At 35.1% G+C, this 21,607-nt stretch overlaps 1 protein-coding gene across 17 annotated transcripts in view; it reads right to left on the bottom strand.

The window, feature by feature from the left end:
* TRIP12 (thyroid hormone receptor interactor 12) overlaps nucleotides 1–21,607 on the bottom strand; it is a 147,342-nt gene that overhangs the window by 82,120 nt on the left and 43,615 nt on the right. For 10 of the 17 annotated variants that reach the window (XM_054585560.1, XM_054585558.1, XM_054585564.1 and 7 more), the window contains exons 3-4: nucleotides 8,866–8,988; nucleotides 7,248–8,050 (exon numbers count right to left, since the gene is read on the bottom strand). In XM_054585560.1, coding sequence (XP_054441535.1) covers nucleotides 7,248–8,050; nucleotides 8,866–8,988 — 926 coding nt within the window. The remainder of the gene's footprint in view (nucleotides 1–7,247; nucleotides 8,051–8,865; nucleotides 8,989–21,607) is intronic. The other 7 variants (XM_054585573.1, XM_054585570.1, XM_054585571.1 and 4 more) reach the window with 2 other exon arrangements.

Genomic DNA, 21,607 nt, shown 5'->3' with positions numbered 1-21,607 from the left:
AGGAGTTTAAAGAAACGTTCATCCAGACCGGTAGGGGGTGCAGAGACAATGGGCAGAGATAGGAAGCCAGGGTGGAGAGGGGCAGTAGAGAGGACAAGTGGCAAGGCCGAGGCTGGAGGACCAGGCATGTGAGGCAGCGGCTGTGGCAGGATTGGGCGGGCCCCCATTTGTGTGCAGATAAACTGTGAAGAACAGCTGGAGAGCGAGACACCATGCAATCCAGGGTTCCAGTGTGGGAAAAGAAAGCCTCAAAATCTCTGGAGGTAAAAACCTGTCAGGGTTGTGGCGACAGGAGAAACTCCCAGCCTCAAGGGAGACTCCGCTGGAGAGGCCCACGGGGTCCTAGAATGTACACAAACCCACCCATCCGGGAATCAGCACAGAGGGGCCCAATTTGCTCGTGGGCTGCAGGGGAAGTGACTGAAGGTGAATCGAGCAAACAGCATTGTTCCCTCTTGGATCCCTCCCCCACAGACAGCATCACAACTCAGAGATCTGGGATACCCCACCCTGGTGAATACCTAAGGTTCCGCCTCTCCCAACAACAAGCAACAAGCACGGGGAGACAGGAATATGACCCAAATGAAAGAACAGATCAAAGCTTCAAAAACAGAACTAAGCAATGAAGAGAGAGTCAACCTATCAGATTCACAGTTCAAAACACTGGTAACCTCGATGCTCACTGAATTGATTGAGTATGGTCGCAAAATGGAGGAAAAAGAGGCAGCTATGCAAAGTGAAATAAAGAAAAGTAACAGGGAACCAACAGTGAAGGGAAGGTAACCGGGACTCAAATCAACAATTTAGAGCAGAAGGAAGAAATAGACATTCAAACAGAACAGAATGAAGAAATTAAAAATTAAAATAAAAAAGACAATGAGGGGAGGCTTAGGAACCTCCAGAACAACTTTAAACAATCGAACATCCAAATCATAGGGACGCCAGAAGGAGAAGAGGAAGAGCAAGAAATTGAAAAACTTACTTGAAAAAATAATGAAGAACTTCCCCAATCTGGCGAAGGAAATAGACTTCCAGGAGATCCAGGAAGCTCAGAGAGACCCAAGGAAATACACACCAAGGCACATCATAATTACATTACCCAAGATTAAAGATAAGGAGAGACTCAAAAGCAGCAAGAGAAAAGGAGACAGTTACCCACAAAGGAGTTCCCGTAAGACTATCAGCTGATTTCTCAAAAGAAACCTTGCAGGCAAGAAGGGACTGGCAAGAAGTTTTCAAAGTCATGAAAGACAAAGAACTACATCCAAGATTACTCTTTCCAGCAAAGCTATCGTTTAGAATGGAAGGGGAGATAAAGTGCTTCCCAGGTAAGGTTAAGTTAAAGGAGTTCAGCATCACCAAGCCCTTATTTTATGAAATGTTAAAGGGACTTATCTAAGAAAAAGAAGATCAAAAATTATGAACAGTAACAGAGGGGAGGAGGAGGGGGAAAAGGTATAGGGAATAAGCAGCATAAATAGTAAGTACAAAATAGGCAGTGAGAGGCTAAGAATAGAATAGGAAATGGAGAAGCCAAAGAACTTATATGTCCGACAGATGGACATGACTTAAGGTGGAGGGGAATGCTGGGGGGAGGGGTAGTTCAGGGTGGAGGGGAATAAAGGGGGAAAAAAATGGGACAATTGCAATAACATAATCAATAAAATATATATTAAAAAAAGACTTAGACAATTAGTAGCAGAGTTTAGAGTACTGGGATCACAAAAAAAGGACGACAAAAAAAAATTGTTAAATTCAGGTAAAGCAATGAAAGGTGGGCAAAGAAGTGGTGTAAATCTTCCATAATAAACATACAATAGTGCTCAACAACAACAGTGCAATAATCAACAAGTATAACATCTGAGGACATAATTTAGAGCCACTAAAATAAGTACCAAAATAATCAACTATAGGGAAGGGCAATAGGGCAGGAAGACTACTGTTTTTTAATAAATTTTATAGAACACCTTAAACTGCATTTAAGTATTAATAAATATAAGGAAAAAAAAATTAGGATACACACACAAGAAGAAAGGTAGTCCTTAGTGATCAAACTGTGATTTTGCATTCTTCTTTTTGTACATTTTGGTATTGTCTGGATTAGTCTTTTTTTTAATAACAAACATTTTATACTCAAAAGTGTCAAAATATTACAGAATACAGAAGCTCAGTTTTCATTACCTTACACGTAAGTTTAGTAAAAGGTACTTTGTCTAAATTAATTCTTATTCTAACCTGGCATACAATAATACATATTAACCTTAAAAAAAAAAAAGGAAACCCAGTTTTTAAATTTTAATATCTATTTCAGGAATTGCTGGTAATTTTTCAAAGTAGTTGCAATGATTTTAACAGCTGCCTTACAATATAGAAAAATTTTAATACCCAGCCCTTTCCCTTTAAACTCCTCAGGAGACTAAAAGATAATTCAACTTTGTAAACTCAGTAGGGATGACCCTATAAGCCCCAACTAACTAGCTGAAACCAAGAGTTTAACTTTTAAATTCCTTTTTCTTGCTCAAATCATGTTTATTTCCTCCTCCCATGCTAGAGGTGCAAAGTACCATGTCTCAGACTGATAGAAAGAGTCCTAATCCGAGCAGAAATTACCTTCCCAGAATTTGGCACCTGCCTGGTTCCTGTCTAGTTCTAATAATGGCCACAGGCTGCTTGCAAGTCACCAGAAGAGTTTGAAACTCAAGCTGGAAAAAAGCTAGTAACTACTACTGACTAGGCTATTAATAATGTGCACAAGATATCCACTTTAAATAATGAAAAGAAAACTGGATCTACAAATAGATGCATCAGATTGGAAATATAATACCTTTAAATTTTTCTGTAAAAAATACTCCATAATTATCCAAATTTTGACCACACACTGTTTCCTATATTTCTATGCCATCCATCACCTTCTACTATTCAGACATACACACTTTGGAAGTCAGATTATTTCAAAATTTGCTTTATTTAAAAAGAAAATAGATTAGCAAAACATATTTTGAAACCAGGCGAATTAAGAAAATATTTTTAATTATTATATTTAAAACATTATAAACCATTTCTAAAAGCCACTTGTCTCATTACATTGTCCCACTGGTTTTACACTTATGTCATATAAATTGTTAAGAATGTCTGTTTGCTTAGGTTAAACAACATGTATCAAGGATAATTTCCTAATGCATATAAAAAATTGTCACACAACACTATCCTTTCTGGACTATTACCTCGAGACTACTACCAACTGATATAGGATGACCTTTGTCCCTAAGTTATTTTGTTCCCCTGCAGCTGGCAAGCCAAAGGCTTCAGGAAGCCCATCACAAAAGTAGCTGTTTCACTAGTTCTTCTGCCAGACCTAGTTCCTCCCTAGGAGAGGGTTCACCAGGCCATTAATGTTGCAGAAACAACACATGGGGAAGTATCCTCCTCCTTAAGTGTCTTGACTAAAGGTATTACATCATTTCCCAAAGTGTGTTCCACAACCCACTGCTATCTTTCAAGGTAATACAGGTGATCAAACTTATAAAATACGGAGTTAGGCAGAAGTTACTGTAAGATTTCTCACAGCTTTCCTATGCTAATGCAAATTCCGAATCTCCTTGAGTGATGATATTTGACCACAGGGCAATGGGTTTCACAAAGCATCTTTTAAGTACTGTTATTCCTACCATTTGGAAAAAATCTGCTTTACCGTGAAGCTTTACCATGAAGTTCACAAATTCTGAAAAGCTGAAGAAAACAATCTACCCAATTTGGACTGCATTCTGTATCACAAAGCATAGGTCCATTCCACTTTTTTGATAATCTACAGATTTTGTTTCCCTGAGATATACTAATCAGAAATCTGTTTCTCAACTTCTAACCACTGAATCTAATTATGATCCCTAGGTTGATGTTTAAAAAACAACAACAAAAAAACCTGATGCATACAGAAGCCCTTCAAATATATGGCAACAACTCTCAATGCACCATTATGTTTATATGGTGCGTTAATTTTATAAAACTTTTCACACATACATTCTTTTATTTATGCTTCACAAGAATACTACCATTTGCAAATAAGATTAGGGATTAGGTTGCCAATGATTTGCCCAACCTTACAAAACTATAACAGAACTTCAAATCAACATCTTCCAAATGTAAGGATAGGCATTTTTAACTGATAAATGGCTAGCATTTTAAAATCCTTCATTCTCACACTGCTCTGAATGTTTTCTCTTATGATAATGAAACTCAGCTGTACACCCTAAGTTTAGTGATGCAACTTATGCACTAAAGCGCTATGCTAAGTCTCCTCACATATTTATTCCTCAAATAACTATTGTGCCAATTTTACAATGAAAAAGTTACAAATTTTCCCATAGTTACCAGGTGATAAAATAGCAGAACTAGGGTTTTAATCCAGGATTTTTAGCTCTTTATTAAGAGCTCTCTCTCCTCAAAATACAATTACTTGAAACCTAGAGATGTATTCCCCTAAGATCCTGCACTTTGCCCCTATATTCTTAAATAAAATGTCCAAATACTGCCAATTCTCTTGCAGTGCTGCTTCTTAACTTCCCTGAAGTGACACATTTAATCATGCCTAAAATTCACCTGACCCAACTGACTTCAGTTCAGGAAACCTTCCTAGATTTAGCTCATCCAATCTACTTAATTCTTTGAATCCTATTCAGATGACCTGGGTTTAACGCTTGGCTCTATTACTTCTTAGTTCTGTGGCCTTGAATAGGTAACTTGACCAATGACCCTAAGTTTCCTTACCTGTAAGATAGGAATAACAGTAACTGCCATATAGGGCGGATGAGGGGTAAATGAAATGATTTATGTAAAGTATTTACCAATTGTCAGGTGCTTGTAAGGACACTGAATATTTCCTATTATGTTGTTTAGAAATGTTTTTCACTTATTTGAAAAGAAGTGAGTATGTAGTGAATGGGACGGTATAAATCCTTACCTCACACAGTATACATCCCTAAAGAGGAATCAATACCGGTGAAGGAAAATTAGATAAAATCTTGTCTCCTCTGGGATCTTAACATTTGATCCAAATTATGTTAATCTCTTTAAAAATGATCCAAAGATGCTACAACAGAAAAATAGAGACTAACACAGGTGCAGCAAAGTGGCGCAGCAAAGTAACAGCTTCAAAGTCACGCATTCCTCCGCCTTCAATCCTAACTCTGCCACTTATAAGATATAACTCAGGCATAAATTTTCACAGTAACTATCACCAAGCACTATTTTTTAAATTAATTGTGTCTGCATATGTAAAATACCTGGCACTTATTAGATGCTAAACAAATACTGGTTCCCTTCTCTTGTTTCAACATCTTAGGCTATAATTAGAGCTTAGAACTAGGACAGTGGCAGTGAAAATGCAAAAGCTTTATTAGTGACCACAGAACACACACATATTTTTAAACTACTAAGTCACTTTGTGATCATGTGTACAGTGACTTTAACACACTATCTAGATTGGTGTTATTATGGCACAGCATCAAAACTCTCCAGTGTTCCTGAGAGCAACTTCACAAATCCCACTGACTGGCCACTGGTAGAGTTCAGCTTCCCTTAAAAAATCATGTTAAGAGAGTTCTATCAAGAAAGCTGGTCTCTGAGAAGAGCGAGGACATGACACTCAAGAACAATCTGCTCTCTCATCTGGGCCTGGACCCTCCTACATAAAAGAGTTGAAAAAGATGAGCTCCTCAGGTGAGGTAGACTAGAAGGCAGAAAGGTGAGGAGTGAATCCCATGAGGCATGCTGCAAACTCAACCTGGCCCAATGACTGTGGAGATCACAGAGCTACTGCAATGATGACAGACAAAAAGGGACACGGGCGCGTGCACACATGTGCAAACACAGATGCACACAATCCTCTATTTCACTTTAAAGCAGAGAGGGGAAGAGGTATAAAAGCAAAGACAAACAACTGTAATCGTCAAAAAACACACTGGCAGGCCCAAAGGACTGTTGCTCTCCCTTTTTAACCCAGCCTTTTACTGCCTCTTGACTTCAAGATACCAATCTTGATCTTAATCCAATGCCTGTACCTTCAAATTCAAAAGGTTTTATGCAGTTGCACTACAAATTTAAAATACCAAAAAGAACAAAATTCTACAATCTGAGAGTAAAAGATGTTACTTTCTCAACAGCCCTATGACACAGGTTAAACAAAATTTTATTTAGTATAAAAGTTAGCTAATAATGAATCAACTGAAAGTAGTTAGTTATAGGTTACAGGGTTAAACTAAACAGAGCTAGCTAACATTTAGCTCTAATTCAATATTAGGCTAGAATCATCCCAATATTCAATATATTAGGATGATTCAAAACTTTGAGAAGAGTCCTATTAGACACTATATAAAATCTCCTAATAACCTGAAAAAGTTCTAACTCAAAATGTGGATCTGAAATTTTTTATGTGGGCTCAAAAGGAGAAAAGATGATCAAAATCCAGCTTCTGGTTAAATATTACAAAAATTCAATGCTTAAAAATTGTAGGTAAGATCTGTGTTATTCTCTGTATTTATTCTTTTCCGATTTCTCAAAATAGTAAAAAGGAAGAAAAAAACACTTTACTGTTAGAGCAACTGCATAATTGAAATGGTTCATCAACATATCTTATGAAATGAATGTCGGCTTCCTTAAGAAGACTTTTGGGAAAAAAAAGAGAGGAAAACTGTACATCAAGATCCCTTTCTCCCATCTAGTTTGATCTTTACTTGAATGTCATTCTCAAACATTAGCTCTTTCTACTCCACTATAAGCTTCAAGAGAGCAACATTCTTTCCCACTTACCTAGTGGGAAAATATACAATATACAATACCAAAACAACAGCAACAAAAAAACCCCCACATTTGATTTCTAATCCTGGTCAAGAGCCGCTCACGATTAGAGTAATTTTGTATCTGGTACACAGAAGAAAATCCAACTTGATGACCAACCCTGATATTAGGAAATGAGTAGCAGATGCTGCAAAGATAAAGAAAGATACAGACACTAAAATATGATGGTTTATTACTAAGAAGTCGGCATTCCTTATTTGTCTCCATAAAACTAAATGTGGTATTAATTATTATGTACTGTTGCACAGATAAAGGTACAGTAATCAACTAAGAATTGCCTCAGACTGAACACACAAAACAATAAAAAACCCCTGACCATCTTGAAAGCATGATCACTTTGACAAATCAAGAGAAATTTTCTTAATTAAAGAAAGAGGATCTCTCCATGAACTTACTTGCTAATTTGGCCTGTAATCCAGAAGGTCCAGGTTTTGATGTCTCTGACTTAGAAGACCCTGGAAGAGACAGTTTTGTTTTAGGAAGGCTAACTTTAGGGCTGAAACGAGCAGCCCAATCAAATTTTGAAGAGCCACCAGTTTTACTCTGTTCCTTTTCCCTGCTACTTCTTCTGGGACTGGGACTGGATGCTGAACGGGAACGCCTGGCCTTGTTCTGGTCTTTTCCTTGTTTTACCCTGGCACCTGGTGGTACAGTGGAGGAGGCCGAGGCTACAGCAGAAGACGAGGAGGAAGTAGAGGCAGCAGAAGAGGAATCAGTGATGGTGCTACACCCAGCTTTGGCTGAGGCGGCTGATTTTGAAGCCAGCTTGGTAGGTTTTGCAGATCTCTCTTCGGCACCAGTTGACTCAGACACAGAACCACTCTTTATACAAGAACTCTCTGTCCTCTTTCTTTTCTGACTCCGTGAACTACCAGTGGCCCCACTCTTTCTGGTATGAGCCTTGCTTGTTGATGGTGATTGTGCAGATTTCAGTTGTTGCTCCTGGTTTAAATGTCTCTTCTTTGACTTACTATGTGGCTTATTTGTTTCTGAGGGAGGTTCAGTATGCTGAAGTGCTTTTGGTTTTTTTGCAGAGCTAGGAGAATTGGTCCTGTTGTAGTCTGGACTAGCACTGCGTTTCACTCCTCGAGAATTGTCTTTCTTAGGCACCTGCCCCGTTTTTTGCCTTTCTGAAGTATTGGCTCTCTCTGGATCCTCTGGTTGTGGAACTATGACAGCAGATGATGAACTGCAGCTTCTAAGAGGTTAGATAAGAACAGCGTTAATATCAGCCTGCCATCATTAAACCTGTTATGTAATATTAACTTCTCAAATCTGTGGAATAAGTGCTTTAAAAAAAAACACAAAAGTTTTCCTGTTAAGTCCAATAATAAATATAGTTTTCCAAATGGTTCAAAATTGGAAAAATTTTTTAAAGCGTGTGACTTTTAATGGTAAAAAGTATTGAAAGTTCAGGTTGATTCTTTAGCCCAAAGATCGGGCTTATTCTTTAACCCAAAGATTACTGACACTAACACTCCTAATCACAAAACAAGAACTAAGATTACAAGAAAAAAATACTTTTTCAGAACCAGGTGAAACTAGAATGGTGATGCTGTATTTGCAAACACAACTTCAAGCGTAAAATAAACAAGGATTAAATTATATACTTTCAAAGTAAAGGTTAGAAATTTTTGTATTTTATATCATTAAATCTTTAGTAACATTCCTTTCCAAAGACTCCTATCAATCAGATCTTAAGAAATCACTGGCCTATGGTCTGACAATTAAAAACCAAGGAAAATGGCAAAAAGGCATTTCAGAAGTCTGTAATGATGTATTAAGAAAAAGGGGAACCTCATACCTATCTAAGCAAGAAAATATATGCATTGTTTAGGGTACATTCCATCAACATCACTGCAAAGTTGATGAACTATTATTGCAAAAGTTACACTCAGAATAATGTAAACATGTATCATAACATTTTGGGATACTGATAAGTTTTAACATTATGCAATGATTCATATGCAAATAATTCTGCCTTGAAAATGTATAAGCAATGTGAAGATTTACCTTTTAGAAAGGTGTCCCCTTGACAGTTCAGTAGTATTAGACTGCACTTTGGGTGCCTTAGAATTAGATTTTCTACTCTCAGGAGGGCTATATCCCTTATGTTTTGCCTGCCCTAAATGTGACCTGTCAGCAGAAAATCAAAACAAAAATCTATCAGGAAAATGAGATGCAAGTACAATACGGAAGTGAAATATTTTTCATATTTTTTAAAAAATCCTCCCAATTCTTCATTGTTGACCCTACCCTTTTCCCAAATATTTCTATTATTAAATTAGTATTCTATTAAATAATCTGGCAAAAGAAAGTGCCACTTAAAACCAACTCCCTGAATATTCAAGTTAAGATTTTTTTACCAGTTGTCACAACTGCATAGCAATATTAGAGTTGCTTAAGCAATAAATTTTTCAGTGATTTTATCACAGACATTCAAATAAGCTCATTTTTTACAAAAAGTAAATCTGAATTTTAGATCTAAACACTACTTTTAATAGACAATGTGACTGTAATAACTTAAAAGGTTTATAGAAATGACAACTTGTGACCCCTACAATGATACTGATGCCCAATTTGTACATAACAATCCAGGTTAGAACAGTAAATGAAGAAGTAGGTGAAATCAATTCTCAAGCTGATTTTACACAGAAAATCATTAGAAGCACTGAAGAGTAAATAAACTTACATGAAATCAATAGAGTGATGGCTGCTAAGAATTTAAAGCAATAATCAATAGAAAATACACCCAAAACCAAGTCCTAGAAAGAAATAAAAATTTACAACAAAATATTCCAAACACGTTCAAAAGATTCCATCATTAATACATGGTTGGGTTATACAGGATGGGGCAAAAGCAGGCTTACAGTTGTGAGTATGCGAAACACAGCTTATTCTTATATTACTTATTAATGATTGTCTTATTTTCCATACAAACTGTAAACCTACTTTTGCTGTGCCCTGCATTTATGATAAATCAAATCCTTGTGTCAGCCTTGTGCTAAGAGCAAGTTAAAGGGACACAGTGTTTTCAAGTGGTTAGATTTTTTTGATCCACAGCAACAGGTATATGAGATTTATAAAAGCAAGGAAACCGTGCACTAATATATATATATACTCAGAAGAGCTTGTTACAGAGGCAAGATATTAACGTAACAGAGGCAATTTATGTAATTCACAGCCCACACCCATGTAAATCATGTAAACAACATAAAGAGCATATCTAATAAGAATAACAAAGTTTCATGAATACCAAAACTGTTTAACTTTGTTTAAAAAAATTTTTTTAAAGGCTTTCATTCTGAACAGATCTCAAAGGAGCTTAGAAATAAGTCACTGACAACCTCACACAAAAATTCTAATTGAGTCTGTAAGGAAGCAATACAACTCTTAATGTATCATACAAGTTCTACCAAGTCTTTAAAAAGATTTAGATCTAAGGTTTCTCATCTCAGTATCTTCATTTTTTCTTCAACTTTTCCAGAAGAATTCAATATTGGATTCTTGAAAGGAGATACGAAATTAGCTTCTCAATGAAAGGAAATATTTCTTAGATCCATAATATCATTTCCATTTTTAAGATTCTAACCTATGACAAAATAGTAACACATCAATAAAAAACTCTAGGTTCATCTTTCAAGTGTCTTAGACTTCACTTAAGTAATGAATATATATATTTTTTTCCAGGTATGTATTTTCTCTGAGGTAGTCAAATTGAATCTTGTAAAATTTTTTTACAGTGACTTAGTTTTTTTACTTTTCCTAGATATTATTCCACTGCAAAATGAAATTTTTGCTTTGTCCCATGAGTTTATTAGATTTAATTTCTAGAAATTGCCTTTGTTTTTATTACATTTCTAGAAACATACCTGAGAGTACTAATTTTTTTAAAAGAAATGAGATTGAGAAAATTTTCAAATCATTTGTTTTTTCTTTTAAAGGAAGGTATAATGTTCTGTTTTCAGAGTATATAACATGATATCTATGGAACAATATTTATAAGTTATGTCATCCAGGTTTTTCACATTCTTTTTAAATTTAAAAGATTTTATTCATTTATTTTTAGAGAGAGGGAAAGGGAGGGAAAAAGAGAGAGAGAGGGACATCAATGTGCGAGAGAAACAATTGGCTGGTTGCCTCTCGAAAAGCTCAGACGTGGCCCGCAACCCAGGCATGTGCCCTGACCAGGAATCCAACTGGTGACCTTTCTGTTTGCAGGCTGGCACTCAATCCACTGAGCCATACCAGCTGGGGTGGGTTCTTCATATTCTTATTTTCATAAAGTTTGCTATAAATCAATTTTAATTGAATCACAATTTCTACTTCAATTTTAAAATATAACATATTCCTTGATATTTTTTATTATAATTTTAAAACCATATTTTAAAAAACTTTATCCAAAGCCAGACAACTTTGTAATAATGTTCAGACAGTGAAACATTCAAATGTCAATGCTTAAAAAAGTCACAATATATCCCTAGCAAATCTCAAAAATAATAGTAACATTCATTGTCTTTGTCAACAGAAATTCACCAGCATAAACTAACATTTATTCCACTGTGGAGGTAGCATTCCCCAACTCTTTAATCCAAATAAATTGTTCTGTGGTTGTAAAATACATCTAGAACTTTACACCCACCAAAATCTACTTCTGCTTTTTTCATGTTCTTACTATCACCTTCAATGAACTAAAGAATTTATCAGGTAAACAATATCAGAATACCAAAAAAAAAGTAAACAATATCCAATCATCTTAGAAACTGACTGAGGCTCACAGAAGTGGCTTAAACCCAATTATGTCCACGCTGATCTGATTCTACCTTTCCTAAAATTATTTTAAGAGTTATATCCTGAGAACTGGTTAAAATATATTGTAAAATATCATAAAATACTGATCATTACCGTCTTGCCTATTGTTTATCATAGTATTAATACATTTTTTTGTAAAGGGTAGTAAACACTTTCAACTTTGTGGGCTATATACTATGTGTCAAAAAAGGTATGAACAATACACAAATAAATGGGCATGGCTATATTGCAATCAAATTTTTATTTATAAAAACAGACAGTAGGCTCAGTTTGGCTCATGTGTCAGTTTTCCAACCCTTGGCTTACAACAGGAGAAGACAACCAGATGGTAGGTACTTTAAACTAACAATATGAAGCCTCCCAAAGTAGGGTTCTATTTTATTATGCCCATTTATAAATTAATGCTCAAAATACTGTAAAATAAATCTCCATAAAATACTGGCCAATCTAGAATAGCTAATTAGAAATCACAGTATTCAGCACTAAATGAACAGTGATGCCTCTTTTTTGTTCATTTTACCAACTCCTTCATTTACCAAACCTTAATGCTGTACATTAATTTTTATTAAAACGTATAATCTGTTTACAATCCAGTAAAATATGTATCCACTATAAATCAAATATGCAAGAACAGCACAGTAAAATTCATGACAAACTTTTTAAAGTAGCACAAGAATGAGTCCATTTAGTAAATTATAGCCCAGACAAGTGGATGAATGGGTGTGGGTGTGTGTGGTTCAGGAGCCTCTATACCGCCGTCTACATGGGTGTTCTTGAAAAAAACTCACATTCTTAAAAACATCACCAACTAAAAATAACTGATTTATTGGTAAAAATAAGATTGGGCAGAGTACTCAAACCTATGCTATTTTTCTAAGTTCCCACAAAAACATCAATTTTAATAAAAAATTAAATCTCCACTAATATTTGCACCAATGATGAGTTGTTCTGCTCTTTAGAGTCTTATTTTCGTACTTTCTCCTGTTAAGTGTAAACTTTTAAAGAAGTTTTCTTTTTAAGACCAGCTTCAACAAAATTAAAAATAGTTTGCAGGGGAGGCGTTTCTTTTTGACATTTTCTTTTTTTACAAGTTCAGACATAAATTATTTTGAGCTTTCTGAAACTGTTTAACACAGTGCAAAGTGCAGTGGTTCTGGAAGCCACTGAACTATCTATTTCTTGCAATAAATGATTTCTTCCTATTATTTCTGCAAGATTTTTCCAATTTTTTCCTAAGATCTTCATAGATTATTACCAAATCTTTTTTTTCAATTGAAAGGCCTATCTGGGCCCATTTCAGCTTGCATGATATCACTGTAGGGAATGCTGTCTGTGAACCAATACTACTTCATGTTATATTGACAGCATTTTCCTATTTACCAAATGTATGTGGACTAACTCATATTAAAGAAAACGATGTTGCAACAAAACAGAAATCGACTCTGGGTTATATGCTTTCAAGAGTAACTTAAAAGCAAGTCTAAAATGTCTCTGGTTCACTTTTAGGCAAGTTGTAGTAACTGTCCCTTTTAAATATTTTAATTTACTTTTATAGGCATTTAGTAAAATCATTTGCAGTTCAAAGTATTAAAAAACATCTCTAGGCCCAAAGACATCTAAAAGAGGCCAAAATCTTGTATAAAAAGAGCACATTCTTACCTTAATGTTAAGCAAAATGAGAAAAGTGGCTAGTTAACAAGTAGCTAGTTAATTTCTTACATTACAAGTCTTAAATTGTATAAAATTAATTTCTATTCAAGACATATTCAAAATTCAAATACATGTACATATTACTGAATATAAATGATTTGGGGCTTAAATACAGCCTCAAATTCGTTTCCTGTGTATAGAGACATACAACACATTTATGCTTTTATATACAATTATAGTTTTCAAAAATTAAATGCTGTTTACGATACTATAACATGCATGTTATAAATAAGCCATTAATTTTCAAGAATCAAGGTGAAAAGTTCATTTGAACCACTTTCAAAAAAACAAAAAACCCTCCTTCATGGTCCCTGTAAAATAAACTTTTTTCTATTTCCATCACAAAACAGAAGCTGATTGGTCTGACCAATGTTCCTATATTTTATGGCAAAATGCTAGTCCAAATGATTTTGTCATATAAAATAAAGAAGTCTTTATTTATCTTACAAAGCAATGTTTTTAAACATCAGTGGTTCCTTCTCTAGGGAGCATTTTGAAAATATGCTGGTGAACACAAGTGCTATTGGTATTTAGCAGATGTGGACCAAAGGTAGATTTCATGCAATATACAGAATGAAATATACAATGAAAAATTGTCCCATCACTCATGTATTTCAAATAGTATTGGTAACATATAAAAGACCTTATGAAAAAAATTTTGAAATCTGGCTGTGACATTGAGGAGAAATGTGCTTGTAATTTCTCATTTGTTTTGCATGGCTGAAGTTTCCTGGAATGCATTGGAATCAAAAGATTTGGGGTGTTTTTTTTTTTTGTAGTTTTACCAAGGGTCATACATCGTTTTGAAAAAGCCTACAATGAATACGCTGTTTGTGGCATTTAAGTCTATTGTTGTAGCTATCACATTCAATAAATTCAAATATAGATGCAAGCACCTGAATATAGTATCATCAAGAATTGACCTACTGAGACAATAATTTGTTATCAATGGTTTTCCTTTTGCTTATTTGTACCTTTGTAAAATTTTTGTACATTATGTTCATGATTCTAAACTCTACGTGTAGGCAAGCATTTTATGTATGTCTTAATTCAAGATACCAAAGGACATCGTAATACATTATATAATATACATTATAGAATAGAAGCTTTGAAACTGACAGAGAACTGTACCTAACTACTCATTTCAACAGACTTGTTAGGTTTGCCAACTCAAATATATCAGAGTATATAAATATGAAGGACACACAGTCTAGTCCCTGTCCTCAAAGAGGTCAGAGTCTCATAAAACAAAGTGATCTACCAACTGCTATAAAGTTTCTGACAAAGGGAGAATTTACTTGTAACAATACAGGCTTTACAGATCACATGGCATTTAAACCACACCCTGAAGGATAAAAAGCTAGGGGAAAAAAAATCATTCCAGTAAAAAGCAGAACAGGCAAAAGTAAAGGCAGGAAATTATGAAACCTACATGGCACCTGGTAAATGATATGAAATTTCCCTGTGTACAGAGATACATTGGGAAACAAGGTTGAAAGGAAAGGCTAGGGCATAAATGCCTGGTGGAAGGATCTAGATTTTTGTCCTTAATAGTTTGCAACAACAGGCTGACAAGGGTTAGAAGCAGTTAGCCAAGAGCAGAAATATTTTATCTTCAGTGATGTGGGTACATTCAGGATACACCTGTAAACTGCAACGTTTATATTACTGTGTAAAGAAAAAAGGGAGAGGGGATTGAATGTAATCAAAACCATGGGAAGAGATGGACCCCTCAAGAGAACCTTTCAGCTCAATTTATTTTTGCCCCATTTCACAAATTAGTTTCATGAGGAGTATATAAACACCAAGATAATCAAAAGTAAATTAGTGATTTGTGATAAATTAGTGATGCAGAACTATTTAATGAGCTACACTGGCTTTTATAAACACCTGGGTAAAAATTTATTACGACAATACTTTTATGTGATAAGCATTATATCAATTATTTAAATACAGTATCCAACTTAACCCTCAAAGGATTCCCAAGGCACATATATATTCCCATTTTAAGATTTAGAAAATGAGATTAGTCCTCCAAAAATCACACAGCCCCTAAAGAGGAAAACGAAGAGAGCCCAGATACTGCCAACTCCACAAATCTGAAACACCACAGCTACACCTAAGGGCTCAGCAGTCAAAGTGAAAGGCCTGCCTCTAAGGTTATTACTGTATTGTGCCATGTATAATGCACACCTTTTTGTCCAAATTTTTAAGGGAAAAATGAGGATGCACATTATATGTGGGTAGTACTAACACTGTATCTATATAAATGTTTTTAATTCTTTTATTTGTTGCTTATGCGTTAAAAGTGCAACTCTAGAAAGCAGTAACTATATCCATATGCAAAATACCCTGGAATATGGTAATTAGCTTTGTTTCTAAATATAAATAAGTAAATAATTGAATTAAAAATTAAAATGGAAGATTTTTTTTTCCTGAAAGTTTTAGCTAAAAATGTGGGAGCGTGTTATGCATAGCAAAATATGGTAAATTTTTCCTGTCCATGCTGGTATTTCTGTCCCTAATTATATGTAGGTCAAAATAAATAGCTTAAGGCTTTGAAGACAGTATATGAGAAAAAGGGCAGAAAACACGTTTTCTTTTCATTTCTAAGCAGAAGCCCTCCTGCTTTCTTTTGCTTTCTGTATTACATTTAAAAAAAAAAAAGCCTTCCGTATGTGATGCTAAAATTTGCTGTTCAATTACTAAAGAAGCATCTGTATATATTCATTTCTTAGTCATACTAATACATCTAGGAAAGCATTCTAAGAGTGAGAGCACTTTGTAGAAAGTGGTGTGGGACATCAGATTCCCTCAACATTGATAGGCAGAAGAATTAAAGCAAATCTGTAATGATATGAAATAATTTATGGAAGCTGACATTTTACAGGTTTCTAATACACTAATGATGTGCTTTTGGACAAAATTTCATGATGATTATAGCAAGAATACACACTGCAAATAAAATCATAAAACATAAAATATTATTTTGCTGATCCAAGAAAGAACTTAACATGGGTACTATTAAGAATCCAATGTGCTCTGGCTGGTGTGGCTCAGAGGACTGAGTGCCAGCCTGTGAACCAAAAGGTGGATGGTTTGATTCCAAGTCAGGGTACAATGCCTGGGTCACAGGCCAGGTCCCCAGTTGGGGGTGTACAAGAGGCAACCACACATTGACGTTTCTCTCCCTTTCTTTCTCCCTCCTTTACCCTCTCTCTAAAAATAAATAAAATCTTTAAAACATTTTAAAAATATAAAAAAATAAAAAGAATCTTTTAAAAATATAAAAAATAAGACCCCAAAATACTCAACCTCTAACTAGAAAAAAGTAATCTCTGTTCTTCTCAGACCACTTCAACCATGCTGCTATTTAACACAACACTATATTAATCTTGCCTTGTAACCCCAAAGCCTGATGGGACAAGCTAGCCTTCTCAGCATTACCCAGGCAGCACTAAAAGTTGCAGAGTGTGTACACACATGGTTCTGTAGCTAAAACTCAAAGTGCATAATTATAGCAGTAAGGTATACCGTTACTGAAGGAGCCAGGCCCAAGTTACCTGGCCAACTCTAGGATAAATTGTTTTTAGAAGTGATTTCAATTTAGTCATAAGAAACAATGAAGTTATTTGCATATCACACCCTGTCTCCCCTGAACATTCTCCTCCCAAAGACAATAAAGCAAGAACTTCCATCTGATTGAGCAAACATCAGGATAAAAAAAAGAAAAGATAAAAACACACAAAAAAGAGTATTTTTAAAAAGATCCTATACTGGTTAATCAAGTAGGAGAATCAAGAAAACACATCGTACCTATAGCTATGTTGTAAGAATTTAGGAAAACAAATGGCCTATTGTAGATATGGGAGTAGAATTTAAAAATCATGTCTAAACAGCCTGTGATGGCTACAGTGTGCTGTTTACAGATACCCTCTTTCTCCTTGTTCCAGACACATGGTATAATGGCACTTGCTGAACCGCTTGGAAGTTACCTGCAGCTAGTTGACACAGCATGACTTGCTGCGGTCAAGGAAACAGGAGTAGAAATTAATCAAGTTCTGGGAGAAGTCTTGGAGAGTCAGAGAACATTAACCGTATCTTGCCACAACAATGACACCTAAATACCTAAACATGCAGACATGGAGCAGAGTGCCTGAAGATGATCCAGAAAGGACAAATTTTCTATCAGCTAGATTGTTATAATATATGAGTATTAGGAGCTGTTTGTTACTGTAACAGAATCTAGCACACCTTGTTACACAACCCATTTAAACTATACCCTAGGTTCTCCTTCACACTTATCATCTTTTCATGACTATTTCAGCAAAAGTAAGTCACATTTCTGTACCTAGAAATGCCATGGAAATAAATCTGTTATTTCTATCCCACACTAGTATTTGTTGAACACCTACTACTTATGATCAAAACAACGAACGATACACAAAAAAGAGTAATAAAATCCAAACTCTGGAAGTAACTGATTCCACACTTTAAGTAGAATACAGCTGACATCTACCATCTGCTTCACAACTCCTACTTCAGCCTTCACAGCCCAGTTCAATGAGGTCATCCTCTAGAAATGTTTCTCACCTGACCAAAAATCTACATGCCCATTTCCCCTACTGAGTTCGAACTGCTTGTAACAAAGGCTATCCTACTCTCATTTTTGGAACTACTGTTATTTTGCCATGTTTAATGCACACTTTTTTGTTCAAATTTTTGAGAGGAAAATAAGGATGCGCATCACACATGGGTAGTACTAATTCCATATCTTTATAAATGTTTTTAATTCTTTTATGTAGCTCCAGAAAGCAGTAACAGTATCTGTATAAAATAATACCCTAGACTGTGACAATCGGTTTCATTTCTAAATATAAATAATTGAATTAAAGAATTAAAACTAAAGATTTTTTTCCTGAAAGTTTGGGCCAAAAATATGGGCGTACACTATACATGGGAGCACATTATACACAGCAAAACACGGTACCTTCTCACATTATACATGAGAGCACGTTATACACACAGCAAAATATGGTACCTTCTAACACCGTGCTTACTAGCATGGTATGCTACAAATGGATAAATACAATGTTATACTGCTTCAGTCTTACATTAAGGCAGGACTCAACTCTAAAGCCAAGAGGCTTTATTAAAATAATGGAAAAAATGAAATAAAATAATACACACATTATCTCTAGAATCAAAACAATCAAATAAACCTAGAGACACAGCCCCGGAGAACTAAGGAACTGAAACTTGTCAGAACTTTAAAACACACATACTCTCTAAGAGGTTTCCTTTTCTCTGCCTGTCCACCCTCTTCCAATAAGGTGTGAGATAGCAGCTGGCAACTTCAGGTTCACATCTTCCCTTTGATACCAGAATGAAAAAAGCTTCCAGTTTTTCCCAGCTTGGATTATATAATCACTCCAAGTCCCCTCACTGAGCTTGGAAAGATGGAAGACAACAGGTTCTTCCAGCTCTGGCAAAAGGCTAGGTAATGGGTCCTGACCAGTATGGCTCAGTTGGTTGGAGTGTCATCCCATAAACTGAAATGTTGAGGGTTCAATTCCCTGTCAGGTAACATACCTAGGTTGCAGGTTTAGTCCCCAATCAGGGCACATATAGAGGCAACCAACTGATATTTCTCTCTCACATCAATGTTTCTCTCCCTCCAAAAAAAAAAAAAAAAAAAAAAAAAAAGAGAGAGAGGGAGAAAGGTAGGTAGGCAATGGGTAGCCAGGAGCAGAGTAAGATCATATTGAAAAAAAAAGTAACTGCCATTCAAAACACATTCAGTGAAGAACTAGGGGAAATCATTCCACAAAGTAGGTTACTGTTATAAGAGGGAATACTACCTGATGAACAAATTTAAAGATCAGTTCGCCTGCACACTGGCACAAAAGGAGGCTAACATTTGCCAACTTACTAGTACATATCCATCAAAAAGTATTCTCACTCAGATCTCATTCCTTAAAACTATTTTCTCAATGTTTAACCTCATTACTATAGAAGAACCAATAAAATAAGATTAATGTAATTTTTCCTTATCAAGTTAGCAGGAAAATGCAAAATGAAGATAACACAATAGCATGGTGAGGAAAAGTACTCCTTTTCCTGACGGTAGTAGGTAAACTGAAGAAAAAATTACTTAAAACAAGTTAACCATTTTAAAGGAGGGAGGCGGGGGGGGGGGGGGGGATAAGGACCTTCCTTTGACCAAGGAAATTTCACTTGCCGGAACCTATCCTTTAGAGATCCATGAAACACAAACATTTAAGCATAAGGAAAAACTTTTCCCACTGCAACCATCTTCCTATCTAAAAACTGGAAAGTAATCATGGAAAATATTGTATATTGACTCAGTATATATCATGACCATTTGAAAACATGTAAAAATTCACATGAGAAAATGTTTATGTTAGAATGCTGATTTTTCAAAAACAGCAGAATCCAAAACTGTTTAAAATGTAATCACCTACATGCTAAATGTATTTTCAAAAGATAAAAATCAAAATGTTAACCCAGGCTTAGCTGTGGATATTTATTTTCTTTTTGTGTTTTCCTGTATCCCATACCTTTGAAATAGTTTTTGAAGCAAACTACAAATCTATTTCTTTCTGTATAATTAATGCTGGCTACAAGTATCCATATCCCTGTTCTGACAAAAAAGCTGTAACTTACAGATTTCATAACTGAGCTTTTACTCAGTAATAATTTAAAAAATTACAAATTTTTAATGGGGGTGGGGGAACGTGAGTTAGTTCGGATTCAATCATTGCCTCACACCATTAAAAAACTTGACAGAGTACAATAAAATTTAAAAATGAAGCCACAACAGAACTGAGAAGAAAATTTTACTTTTGAGATGGAGAAAGAAGAAACAAAAAGTTGATAGACTCAATTATCTAATTTTTAGAACTTCTATAATTAAAAACAAACCATAATAAGGAATAAAGCTAGCAAAAATATTTGCCCGTCAGTGGGTTGATGCCCTTTCCATAAAAGGCTCTAATAAAAGAACAAGAAGCACCTTCTTAATTAAAACGGAGGACAATAATAGACAACTCAAAAAATAAGTAAAAATGGCCAATATGTGGGAAAATCTTTAACTCTACAGTAACCAGGGAAATGGTAGCTTTAACCAAAAGAATTCTTTTTTCCACAAACTTTTATTAAAAATGCTATGCTGTTTTGACTAGGATATGGAGAAACAGGCACTCTCACGAAGTATTTGTAGCAGCATAAACTGGCACAATAAAAAAAAAAAAAGACATACATAAAGCAGTTTGATCTTTGTGAAAGACAATTTAGCAATTTGTTAAGTCTTCAGAATATTTGTATCATAGGTCCAATAAACCTATTTATGGAATTTAACTTGATAAAATCAGCCATACTCAAATGCGATAGGAATAGGAATGCATTTTACAGCAAAAAATTGGGGGAAAAAACTGGAGGCCCAAATTTAAATCATGAGCTTTCAATATCAAAAAAAATCATTAAGTAAAAATAGAGTAGAAACATTAACCACCTCTATCTCTGTGTGCTCATATTAAATTTTATCTTATTTTCTTAATTTTCCTGAAGCTTCTCAATGTTCTTTTGTCAAAATGTTGCATTTTTATAACAAAAATAGTATCAAAGAAGAAATGATCACTACAGCAGTCTTAAACAAGGTTGCCTTAAAACTGAATTCAATCCCACCACTGCCATTTGAGAAAAACAAGAAAAAGCCTATGATATAATAAAAATGCTACTGCACAGCCAAGAGGAAGAGGGAGCCTACAAATACCTGTACTAGAAGTGGAAAAGGCTAGGAAGTATCTCTGAGAGCAAGCCAAGAAAGAGAGAAGCAGTGGAAAGAAGTGATTTACTAAAGAGGAAAAAGAGAATAGAAAAGAGAGGAACAGATCAGCTGTGGCCCAAAAATTTACGAAAAAAGGATAAGAGAAAAATAAAGGAAGATGTCTAGTTCAATTATGGAAAAAGATAAAGGATGAGTGGAAAAGAGCAGAGGGAATAATCAGGAGAGATTAATATACTGTATCCCAAAGATCCAGCATTCTTTTATTTTAAGGATGAGAAACTCTACTGAAAAAAAAGTAGTGACCTTAATTTGGAGGAAGAGCTGGGGAGGTCACAGGAAGAAAATGATGAAAAGAAGGCAGCTTAATGCAAGTTTGGAAGGAAACAGAGTGAATCAAAAATAATCAAAAAATTCTATCAAGGA

This window comes from Pteronotus mesoamericanus, unplaced genomic scaffold, assembly GCF_021234165.1.
Source record: "Pteronotus mesoamericanus isolate MK-2021 breed Mesoamerican mustached bat unplaced genomic scaffold, CSHL_Meso_final contig_90, whole genome shotgun sequence".
Lineage (NCBI taxonomy): Eukaryota > Metazoa > Chordata > Mammalia > Chiroptera > Mormoopidae > Pteronotus > Pteronotus mesoamericanus.
This window is presented reverse-complemented; position numbering and strand designations above follow the sequence as displayed.